Source organism: Ischnura elegans, chromosome 8 (genome assembly GCF_921293095.1).
Source record: "Ischnura elegans chromosome 8, ioIscEleg1.1, whole genome shotgun sequence".
Taxonomy (NCBI): domain Eukaryota; kingdom Metazoa; phylum Arthropoda; class Insecta; order Odonata; family Coenagrionidae; genus Ischnura; species Ischnura elegans.
The window spans coordinates 97,094,535-97,107,389 of NC_060253.1; the positions used below are offsets into that span (position 1 = coordinate 97,094,535).

General features: G+C 38.4%; 1 protein-coding gene across 1 annotated transcript in view; it reads left to right on the top strand.

Moving 5' to 3' along the window:
- LOC124163631 (sodium/potassium/calcium exchanger 3) overlaps positions 1 to 12,855 on the top strand; it is a 60,422-nt gene that overhangs the window by 32,062 nt on the left and 15,505 nt on the right. The window contains exon 2 of the mRNA XM_046540672.1: positions 265 to 531. Within this exon, the coding sequence (XP_046396628.1) occupies positions 265 to 531 (267 nt within the window). The remainder of the gene's footprint in view (positions 1 to 264; positions 532 to 12,855) is intronic.

Consider the following 12,855-nt stretch of genomic DNA (forward strand, 5'->3'; position numbering starts at 1 on the left):
GCTTATTCCTTTTTTCCGAACCTTAGCTCATACGAGTGGCTATGCCATATCATAAAAATCGGGAAGGGGGGGGGGGCTCAATGGAGAGGTGCCTATAGCGTAACTTTGGGTAAATTCGGCCCCGGTGATACTTGAAAGGAGATTGGGTGAGAATTGGCTTGAACACCCCGAAACTTCTCACGTAATCAATGGATCCCCCTTGATAGGTGGTATACTTGTATTGGAATTCGGCCTACAGGAGTCATTTATTTGTTTTTGTTTCAGGCGGCGGGCACTCGTCAATCGAGGACAGCGTCACCCTCTCACCGTCGGCGTGGGCGGACGAGGACCCGCTGGTGCTGCTCTCTGGCGGCGCGGCGCTCAATTGCACGCCGCCCGCCATCGACGATTTCCCGCGAGACTTCTTCACGGAGCAGCAGCGCCAGGAAGGTGCCGTCGTGGTCCACGTGGCCGTCTCCCTCTACCTCTTCGTGGCCCTGGCCGTCGTCTGCGACAAGTACTTTGTGCCGGCCGTCGAGAGGATATGCCAGGGTGAGTGGCTGGCTCCCCTGCTGCAATTGAGCGCAAATAACCTGGCGATCACACTTTCATAGGAAACGACAGTTTTGTATTAAAAAAGAACCAATTACTTTAGGTTAAGCACATGGAAATAAATAAGCGTTACAAATTTGGTGCTTTTATAAAAAAATAGTATGCAGTGGACGCCATATATAATTCGTCCGTAGAATTACTGCAATCTGCTGCGCTCAAGGAGGTTGTAAATATCTGTAGAGGGCACCACTGGTTTCGAGCGTGGAGCCAAGTGTGGCCGGAATCTGGCTGCTTGGGTAGGACAAGCCACGCCCACTTTGACCAAAACAATGACAATCCCATAAGGGTCAATGCTTACTATTTGGTGAAATTTTTGGCTATAATTCAGTAATACATTAAAATAAACTATGGAGCGCACAATGTATTTTTTTTTACTTCATTGGTAGGATCCGTGAATTTGTGACTCAAATATCTTTTCTCAGGGATATATTATCGTTAATCACCACGGTTACGTTCTACAACCAGGTAAGCCGAAAATAAAATTATACTAGAGTAAACTAGTCATTTACCTGCACTTGTACCAATGTTAAATTTTATTATAGCCAGCAGAAATCTAACAATAACAGTAATTAAGTATATTTTCAAGCATATTACCACTAGTAAAGTGGTCAACAGACAGGGTATTTATAAATTAATAGAAGTATCGCGAATGGTGGGAAAAATCCAAAAACAATCACGGGTGAAATACCAGTGATTTTAGTAGCATTTTTCACTCATTGTAGCGCATTGTCAGAACACAACTTAGCCACATCAAAATATCAGTGGGAGACTAAGTCCAACAATTGTCAAACCAAGATGGTGGGACTTTGACCACGCTGAAAATTCGGAAACAGCGCCTCCTGATATTTACAATCTCCTTGGCCGCGCATCTTGATAATAATCCTTTGCTGCCTCGGTGTGGTGTTATTTTTCGGAGTTCTCCATTTTGTAATGTACCCAAGTTTTTTTCATTCCAAGACGGTTTTTAACACAGTTAACGTTTTTAATTAAGAAAACCTGGGGAAAAAACGCACGAAACAAAAAAAAAATGATTACGATACTGCGCGTTCTAAAAATTCCACGCTAACTTCGCAATTAATTTAAAATCAACCGAATCCCATGCTAATGGGGTAGTTTTCTTCATCAAAGAAAACATAAAGCATTGATTGCGATTCGTCACCCACCATTACTGCATTCATAATATACAGATTATTTAGTTTTAGACATCCCAGTTTAGACGAATGGCAATGGTCAATTTTATCCTCATTTGAAAAAGACCAGATTGGCGCCCCTGCGATTCCACTCCACGTGACGTCACAGGGACCTACTTTCTATAAGAGTAGATAGGAGTTTTACATCGTCTAAGATTACCAATGCATGCATGAGGCACAGAGCTCAGGGAAACATGTCTTAATAATCACCTATTAAAACTCCCTATGGTCGGAAAGTTTCCTTCATTTGATAAGGTATTAATAATCCTTATTTAAGCCAAACGCTACCTGCTAGAAGGGTAATCTGCTACCTGCTAGCAGCCTGCATCTCAGCGGCGCACATAACCTCGCCCAAAGGTCACCTCACACGGCGACAGCGGGAACCAGAATGACGTCCAACGGGGTTCTCCCAGCATTCATACTTAGCCGTCGCGTTTTCGAGCGCTTGAAAATTTTCACATTTCATTTAATCGCGAAAAATATACATCGGCATTTAAAAATCTAAAAGCGTGAAATGCGTACTTCAGGAGAAATAATCTTTCGATTTAGGCAATAATAAAATAATAGGAAACCACCCTATTTTCGCGCTAACCTCACCAGCTTCCATGCGATTTTCTTTCCCGTTATTGGCGGTGGGTACTGCAATCTCGTGCTAAATCCTTCCCTATGGATAATATTTGCGGATAATATTATTGCTAATGTTTTCTTTAATCCGGTATTAACTGGTATTTTCCCCGTTCGTCCTCGGCCCGATTAGTTCTCGTGGATTTGTTTCCGTATGGATGGAGGGGGAAGGTGTAGGGGGTTTGGTCGGGGGATAAGGGAGGCGCTTATACACTGCCGCCAATGTCACATGGCCAATTGTCCCTTAAACTCTTTGGGTGTTCAGCTGCGAGGACGCCGACCCAGCGGACTGCCTCTTGGCAAGCACTCTCCGCCAATTGTTGTCAGCCCTCCGCTTTACTCACCAGGGTGTTTCCATTCACTTGCCGTGGATGCCTCTGACGCTACCACAGTGCTGCCAAGGAAGGAATTTGGGAAGGCCCACTCCTCAGTTCCTTCCTCTACCTATCTTGCACCATGCACAAACGGAAGGAGTTATGGAATTGTGAAACATGTGACCGAGATTGAAATGGCTAAATCCGTGATCACGTGATAATAAAATAGCGTTTTTCGACGATAGTTTGTTTACATGTTGCTTATTTTTATTTTGAAAAATGAACTCTCTGAATTTTAGGTCATTTATAAGGAACTTTTTCCTGACTTTTTGAAAATTTATCGCAAAATAAATAAAGTAATAAATAAAAAAGTGGTTAAGTATTGAAAATTTATTTCACAGTGCAAAAATGTCCAATTAAAAATTAAAAAATACCTCAAGAAAAAATAAAAAAATGAAGAAAAATGAGTTACCAACTTTTTTTTTGATGTGAAGGTTTTATTTTCGTCATAACTTATCTTCTCTCTACGATTACTACATATTATTCATCTATCACAATTTCAGACCTTTGTGAACGACCCTGTAATTGTAATTTTTTATTTGATGCCTCAGCATCTGTTTATATTCATATTCGTCTCGCCTCAGTGATAACTTGATTTTGAAGATTTAATGGAAAACTTTAGGGGTAATTTTTTTCCATGATTCATGCATCTTTGACTTATGGGTATTTTCCATAAGCCAATAACTATGTACTCATATGTAAAAGTTTAGGTTTTAACTATGTCCTCATAGTTTGCACATTTCATTGAGAATTTTTATGAAACATTTCAGCCACATGGCTTGAAGGAATCATCTTTTGACTCTTGGACACCTAAACATTGGGGAAAAAATATAAATTTATCGAAAAAAAATAAAATCTCTTGGAAAATGCTGCATTCAAGCGCTGCTTGAAATCCTGATGACTACCTTGGATGAATCTTCCACGTGAAACAAATGATAAAATAATTCAACGCCATGAAGAATCTTGGGGTGTTATTATAATCGAAAAATACTGCTTTATCATTTAATCCCTTTTCCGTTATTTCCAAAGTGAGATGGTTACTTTATTGAACAATTACATACCTGCAGGTTAACCTGCATTTGGCACGTTTTTTTTAGTTACCGTTTTTGAATTTTTTTTCGAGCGAACGATATACAAATAGACTGAGATTTTTACCAAAATGCTGCATTTAATATTTCAATATTTGTTCAAAACAAGAACTAGAGTTAAGAGTTTCGTTTATGATAGTGTCGTAATTCGATTATCCACAGCCCTATTAATGAGAAAACTTCCACAAGACGCGTCGGACACAACCATAAGTAGCACTACGGGATTTATGAGTAAGCGAGGCACCTACGTAATAACTTTGGTTGTAATCCATGTAGACACATGGAAATGCATGGCGGACGGACAAATAGACATCCTCTTTTATACACATAGATTTTAGCCTCACTCCTCTCCGTCCGTTTCCCTTCTTACTATCCCCTACCTAACATTTGATCTACGCCAATCACCTCTGCATAGACACACTAGTTTATAAGTAGGTCTATGCATGGCACGAAGGAAATTTTAATCTAATGATAATTTAAAACTTTTTTCTTTTATTGTCATTTTATTAAACTTGAGGCATGAAAAGTTTTATTTTCACGCTATATTTTCTGGAACTGTGTTAAAAAATTAGTTATGTATCGCCCTTAGTGGTGATCCTGGTCAAAAATGTGGAAGGTGTTAATTTAAATGAGAATTTTGCGTTAGCAAGGAAGAAAAAAATAAAGTTTTTGCTCTGAGAGTAATCTAGTAAAATAGAGGTTCGTCTTTATATCAGTATTCCATTGTTTACATTGGAGTGGATTGCATAGGTATTCGAATAATCGACGTCGTTGACCTTTTCGTTATGGGTCGGCACCGGCTCCGTGCCGTATCAGGTGTGTGACTCGGATCGAAGGGTTAATGATGTCTCCCGCTCCCTTGTTCTCCTTGGGTCGTTTCTCCCGATGACGTCGACTCATTTGCCTTCATCGGCTCGCTTTACGGCCTTCCATTGCCGTTCGGGAAGAGCGCGCTCGCGTATCCCATGGCAACGTGCGTCACCCATCCAGCGCCATTAATTACTCCCGCATTCACTAATTCCTCCTCCATTCCTACGACGTCCGTCGGTACTTCGGTTGCCAACGGACGTGAATTCGCTCTACCAGGTGACCCAGTGCTGCCCTCGTGTGCTGAAGCTCGGAAAGTACAGGCAATAAAACTAAGTATAAACCATGGGGTTTATTTCTCAGTCAGTGACTTATTAAGCACGTCCTGTCTCCTGTGCACAGTTCGGATTTGAGACGTGAACACGTTCACTAAACCTCGTTGAGATTCGTATTGGAAGGAGAATGCTAAGGAGTGTAACTGGTAACATACCTGACCGGCAATTGAGAGACTCGGGTTCGAATCCCGACTAAGCCAAATGATGTATTTCCATGGCGTATTTCATCCGCGGTGTATATTATCAATCATAACTCCAGGAGAAGGTCCATCTCCTCCTCGCTGAACCTTCTTCCCCCAACCATTTTCCTTCCCAAAGAATAAAAACGATTATTCTCTTCATTCTTTCCTTTTGCAGTTAATTTTGCTATCCCAACGTTTTATAAACCTGATTATCGATATTTTATATCGATATTTTTATGTAAAAGTTACATGAGCGATTCCACGCGTCACGGACTGACCGTCACAATGCGTTTTTGAACTTTTAAGAACATACGTAACGCGAACGGACTGACATAAAAAACTTTTTCAACTTCCAAATTGCTGCAAAATGGTGTGAAGTTTAACTTTGGTTGATACACTACTTTGCCTTGAAAAATATAGGACTTACGTGACTTAAAATTCACTGTCAAGGACTGACAAAAATGAAACGAACTTTCAGCTCAGAGTAAAACCTCTAAGGTTTCCTCTGAAACAAAGAGCGATCGGAGTTTCAGTAAAATACATCTCAGAATACCAAAAGCTAATTTCATAATGCTGCAAAGTCCATTACAATAACTGATTTTACAGAGGAGTAATTCCTCTTGAAAAGCATCGTCACGGACTGACCGGAAATGTCACGGACTGACTTTTGTGATTCCCTTCTGGTATAAATTTATTCACAGCCAAAATATTTTACAAAATAACTTCTTTAATTAAAATTAAACAAAACAAATTTGTGCAAAACCCCTTAAAATCATTCAAAGTAATGAACGAACCTCAAAATAGAAATAAATTCATTAATTCAGTGGCCATAAAAATCAATTAGCGAAACAGGTTTTTTGCGCGTATATGACTCATTAAATTTAGTATGTGGCTAAAAACTGTGGAGAGCACATAAAAAACTTCTTATCAGAGACACACGCGACTCATGCTAGTGTCAGGACTTAATAACGAAAGTCTAGACTTTATAGCACACATTTTGATCCATATCATAGTCTTCAACTACTTTTTTTATTTAACCAGTCAGTATGACATTTACGTGGAATTGCTTACATGAATTAAACATATATTAATTATATTTAAAATGTGCACATTTCTATTTTTCAACTTGGTTGTCAATAAAATGAATTCTCTCTGAGTTAGCAAATTCAATGATTCGCTCGAGCACTCCCTTTCGTTACAGCTCTGATATCAACTATAAGAATTCGCTTTTTAAAAAACAAAGTTTAGCCTGAAAAATATAGAATCACAAAAAATTGACAGTTTAATAAGGTTTTCTTGTCCTATTTCTTTATTTAGTTATTCGTATTCAAAGAACAGTACTCATAATTTCTGCGCCCACAGTATGTGAATATATTGCTGTGTTTCCATTGATGGAAATATTGTCTCAGACTTGATCGGTAATGTCTGCTTATGAGGGCGGCAAGCCAGCAGCTTCCAAATTCTAAACCTTCCTGCGGTAGTCCCTTCGGCAGTACCAGCTCGTCTTGTTTGTAAAACAAGTTTTGCTTAGGATGGAGACAAAAGGTCATATTTCTGAAGGAATTGTCATTTTGGCTCAAAATAAAATGTAAATTAAGCGACTAAATGAATCTTTTTTTACAAGAAACCTATTCATATCAAATATTCCATATTATATCAACAAAAAATTCGCAAAAGTCACTGCCGCCGCTTTAGGAAATATTTGTACTCAAACGTGAGGTTTTAGTGCCGTAGTGATCTGAGGTCAATTGGGTAAAATATGTGTCACTAGCAGAAAGGGACTTTATACTCTAAAATCGAAGAAGCAAACATGATCTCCACGGTTGCAATCTTAGTTATATTCTTATAGGGTCCTTATTAACCCCTGTCCCACCTGGGGTGAACTTTCCTGTTCTGAAAAAAAACTAATGCCTGCGCAAATAATCGTTCTCCTTTTTCACCGTAGTTCTATATGTAACCCTCATCATCTCATTTGGCGTTAGGATATTTCAGCCATCATTAGGAACAGTCGAGTTATCCTCGTATGTTTAACTGCAGTGACAGTAACCACTTTAACGAAATGGTTTCTTAAACATATTTAAAGATATCGCGTATCCTAAAATTTAAATTACTCATTTTATTTAAATTTATGTTCCCTACTAACTTTTATCTTACCATTTCGTAAGCTGTTTGAGAGTGTGAATATTTCTTCATTTGGAAGCACTCTGAATTTCTGATCGCTCTGACTAAATTGGCATGTGATTTTTATTTTTTCTTATTTTTTTAGGGATGCGGGATTTAAGGGTTATAGGGTAATCATTGATAAAAATTCCCGCGAATATAAATATAATAATTCCCGCGAAATATTTATTTGCTGAGAGTGGAAGCTGATTTCTTTCTTTTTCTCGAGCTCATATCATAAAAAATGGTTACGTAAACTAATGAATACCGCATTCTTTGTGAAAAAACTTGAGTCACTTTTTAAACATTTTATTTCGAAAACTATCAACTTGTACGATTATCACACTGAAGGGAAGCTTGGTGTAATCAACTTCCAAATTTTTACCCCTTTGAGGTGACTAAATCTGTTTCATCCGTTCAACATTTGATAGTGCTATTCAAGTGATGAGTGTATTAAAAAGTGAAGTATGAACGTTGTACTGGGAAATAAGGTTAATTATGGTTATTTCCAATTCGATTTCAAAGACTGCATTTCTTTTTGGAAGGTAAGCAAATTACCACCTTGATAGCGAAGTAGGCAGTAACCGTAACTGGAGAGAGTAGATGGTAATAAGAACGGAACTAGAAAATTTACGTGATGGTGAAGAATTTCAGGGTTGGATTCCAAAAATATTGATATTGGAGTAGAACCTCTAAACAGTTTAACATTCAAATGATGCGATCCTTTTCCCCTTCCACGTAGATCGTCAAAACCCTCTTAAGATAATTCGTCGCTATGTGCCTTGGTTTGAGCAATTTTTGTATGCCATCTTCTTCCTCTGTCTCTGCAGCTATTCCCGTTAGAGGTCGCTGTACCTAATAATTCAACTACAAGCCACTCGATCCTGGGAAACCCTGTCAGTCTAACCATTCTCAACACAGTCCCTCCATCTTCTCTTTGGTCTTCCCCTCGTTATCTTCCCTTTTTCCCGCTAAGTTCGAACTCTGTTCGCCAAATACTCCTCATCCATTCTTAAAATGTCCGAACTATTGCATCCATCTCTCTTGCACCTTGCTTTAGATATCAACAAATCCCGTATTTTCCCATGTTGTATTTATTCCTAATCATATCCCTTCTAGTTTTTCCCATCATTCATCTCAGCATCACTGCGACATCCATTTTCTTTTCGTTGACTTTCTTAAAGGCCAGGTTTACTGGCTTAAGACAGTGCTGGCCGAAGAACGGCTATATATACTTCACCCTTCATCCTGTTCTCAATCCTGCGATCTGTATGCCACAGTAGGGGGTAGGAGTAATCCACTTGTTGACGCGTACCTCGAAGAGCTTTGAGGAACGGGCGCTGGATGGCAGCTCTTTGAATCGAGCGCTTTCCCCGCACTCGCCAGCCGCGGCAATCGCAAAGAGTTAACATAACGCCCGCACGAGGCGCTGTCATCACGGCAGATTTTTTCCCCCGTTGATGGGGGAGGTGAAAAATCTGCCGTGTCAGAAAAATCTCTCGTCTGTCTTTAGAATAATTTTGTCGTCTTCCTTCTAGGCTTGGGAGTAAGGTGCATAGGTAGAAACGCGCCCTTACCCCGACCCGTAAAATTCAATTGGGCCAACAAGGGGTGTTTTGGGACGCTAAAAGTAATACTGGGTGCTCAGAATAATCATTAAAATTCAATCACGTGCATCATATCATGCTTCATTTGAAAATCAGCAAGAAATTGTTTGTAGGGATTCTTGGAAGGCATGAAAGTTGCCTTTACTGATGTCTTTTGATCCAAAATCGGTGTATTTAATTAAATCAGCTGTACATTTAGTTTAAATAGTGCTGAGGGTTACATCCACCGTTCGCTGCTGACATACATCGTGAAATTTTACTAAATCGAAAAATAGTGTCACGAGGATAGGTGCCCCTGGTTTAATGGTCTCCTCAGCAGATTTTTCGCGGTTAGTCAAGGGAAAATATTTCGGGGGTGGGAATAATGAAATGACCCACAGATACATACGTTCTCAGGTTGATGGATTCCCTTTTTTCCTAGATATTGATATGGACTAATACCTTTAATTTTTCTCATTTTCAGCTTATAGCTACCCATTATTCTACTTATTTTACCAAATACTCTCCAATCAATCTGTGTCGGCTTTAACAGCTATATCATCGGCGAATCGTAGCATGTTATTAATTTCTCCATGGATCTTCATTACTAAGTCTTATGGTGTCATTAATGCCTTCCTCACGTAATTGTTGGAATATTAGGGTGACAAAACTTCCTGATCCAACTACTCCACTACTCTTCGTTCTATACTTCGGTTTATTATCATTGTCTGTATCTCCATTGCGTGCGATGTCAGGCTTAACGGTCGTAAAATGTTCAGTCCTCTGATATTTTTCTCTTGGGAATTGGAATGGTAATGTTATTCTCAAATCAATTTTAAAATACCACCTGGGTAAATTTAGCTATTTATTTTGTTCGGCTGGTTCAATGTATTTTCTCCTGCAGTGTTAATCAGTTCTACTGGAATATCGTTAAAACCAGATGCTTAATTTATCCTCAAATCTCATGCTGCTTTGCAAAAAAATGCGCTCGCAAAAGCTCAAAGCGTACGGGCGCAAAACGCAATATCTTCGTGTTAATTCTAATTGCCTGAGGACAGGTGTAGCTGGTCCAATTTTAGATGCAATGTCCTCAGGAAGAGCGTGTGTAAGATATTATCGAGCAGACGGTTAATCAGCTTAGCAGTCAAAATAGTAGTTATTGATGAGATCAAATTTATTACTTTATTTCATTTCAAAAATGAATCGTAGGAAACGTAAAAAATGTCAAATATCTACAAGGGGAACCAAAACTTCCTATCAAACGGTCGTATTTTGCTTGTTTTCGTGACGAATGAGGCTTCATTCACTGCAACTTAACTTGAGTTATTTGGCACATCTGAAGAGTTGAAAACTTGAAGAGAGCTGGTTCACTACAGTTTAACGCGACGTAACTCCTTTGGAACGATTACTAATTTATTAATGTACATATTTATGTGAAAAATAACTAGAAATTAGGAAGATTGCGATGAAAATTCAGGTCTAATGAGCAATCAAAAGTTTTATCAAGTCCATTTCATAATTGAAGCACGGTCTGATCAGTGAGTGGTGGAATATGCTACTCGTAGGTCTTGGGCATTTAAAATCAAGTTAAGCCGAGTTACGTTGCTATGAACCGAGTTTAAAAAAATCAATTTTCAGGGTAAATAGAAAAGATGTTTGCCAAAAATTACCTCTATCATATGCATAAAAATGTTGAACCTGCGAAAATACGTAGGCAAAAAATTCAAATGTGAAATGTAGACAAACTTTGACATAGGTCGACTCTGTACACCTTTGAAAATTTCTAGTTGATACATTTAAGGCCATATTACAGAACGTTACTCAAGTCTTTATCCTGACTCTTTATCTCAAGTCTTTATCCTGACTCGGTTGCCACGATGGTGTTATGAGAAGTCATTAGTTCCCGTGCTCACTCATACTATACCTCGCAGTTTATAAGTTGAGTGAAAACTCAAGTTAGGCCAAATTCCAAAATATCCTCCGTCGTTGTTTCAGATTTTTTAAATGAAATATAACTATTTAAAATACTTCCAGGTGTGATATTGTACTCCGGTAATGTAATTTTTTAATGACTTGTAGAGATTGAGTGACACTATTTCAGGTACCGTAAATGTTTGTCACTTTGGCACTGGGGTCCTTCTTTGGCCCAAACTGAGAATAAAATACAACGTACTCTGGTTACCTTAAGGAAACAGTTTTTCGACCGATTCCAGCATTTTACACTAGGCTGCAGCATCAAGCTTTAAGTGATGTATTCCAAGCATATGAATGTTCACTCTTTGGATCAGCAAAAGGGGTTTTCTTTTCTTTGCTCAACCACGAGTTTTTATGTACTCTTAAACTTTTGTTTCTGAAAACAGCTCTACATCTGCTATAAGCCCTGGGATTCTCTATTTATGAGCAAAATTTAATAATGAAGACATTAGTATTGTTGAACTTTAATACTAAGGTTTTTGTGTTAAAATTTCATAACAGCAACAGGTCTCCTAACCTCAAAATTAAGACCTTCTTTGGCCTAGCTTTTTTCTGGAACAAAGTAGCTTATACTTTCGCAAAACTTTTTTCCCCTCCATTATAAATCCTTTAAATACATGACGTGTTTTTTTTCTGAGTCAAAGTGGGTAGAATGCTTACATTTCAATTTTATTTATTATATCTATCCTGTTTGTGGCCCCAGTTCTTTAGCTGATATCACAACCGAATAAAAGTACAGAAATTTATGACTAAAAAAAATCATCATATAAATATGTCGGCTGATTGGCCCAATTGGCTGACATATTTATATAATAAATTTATTTATACAAATGCAACAAAAACAGGTACTGACAGGTCTGTAAGCAACATGAAGCGCTTATTGGGGTCACATATTAAGTTACGTAATTGTTTATGTTTTCATAGATAAGAATTTAAAAATTAATTAAGCTAATTTTAATTCGATTATTTTAAAAATAAATGGGTAATAAAATAAACGCTCATATTTTAATATATTTTTTAATATCTTTAAAACAAATATGTTTAGCTTAAACCGCCTCTAAAATGTGTTTTTCAGAAAAATAAATTTATTTCCTCTTGAATTCGAATCTTTCTTGGGTCGTTGCTATTCTTAATGCTTTTAAGCGGGTAAAATCACCTAGGGCCAAAGTAACCCATTCACAAGGGTAGCATAGGCCAAAGTAAGCATATTTTTTATGAACAAAATTAAAAAAAAGTTTAAAACTATTCAGATACTGTGCTAAAGACAGTCTATAGGGGTTCTAATGTTTTAAGGCCTGAAAAGTAAAATAGAAGAAGTAAGAGAAGTGTGTAAAAATAGTTGTTGGTGGCCCAAAGTAACCCGTGTTTACAGTTACTGTGTTATTTTGAAAAGATACCAAAACTACTCGAGTCGAGTCAAATTTAGTTCCTAAAAATATCCTACCTTTAAGTCAACTTAGTTTAATATACGGGTAGCGTGAGGATTCCAGTTTGAGTAAGGTTCTGGATAAGGCCTTAAGGTGTAAGTAATTCATCACGGAAAAAGGTCGGTGATGAGTCGGAGAGGTTGGTCGGAGTCATGAGCCCTCTTTAGAAGCGTTTAAGTCTGAATCACACGGTCATTTTTCCCGTCCATTAGAGTGATAGCTCCAATGATAGGTTTTCCGGGACCAAAAGAATGATCGCTCGACTGACTCGATGATCGCCCGTCATTTTCTGAATCACACGATGATTCCCGCCGACCTTCTTTCCATCGCTTATTTTTTCACTTTCCATATCCACATCTTTCGCTCAATTAAAAAGTAAGCGTGGTATTACAATCTCTGTTAGCGGCCTTGCGTTTTGATTCGCCGAAAGACGGTGCCAGCGATGGTTTCAGCGATGGAAATAGGGACGTGCCGAGTGATGCGAAAAGGGATGGGAAATTTCATCCCTGGAGCCATC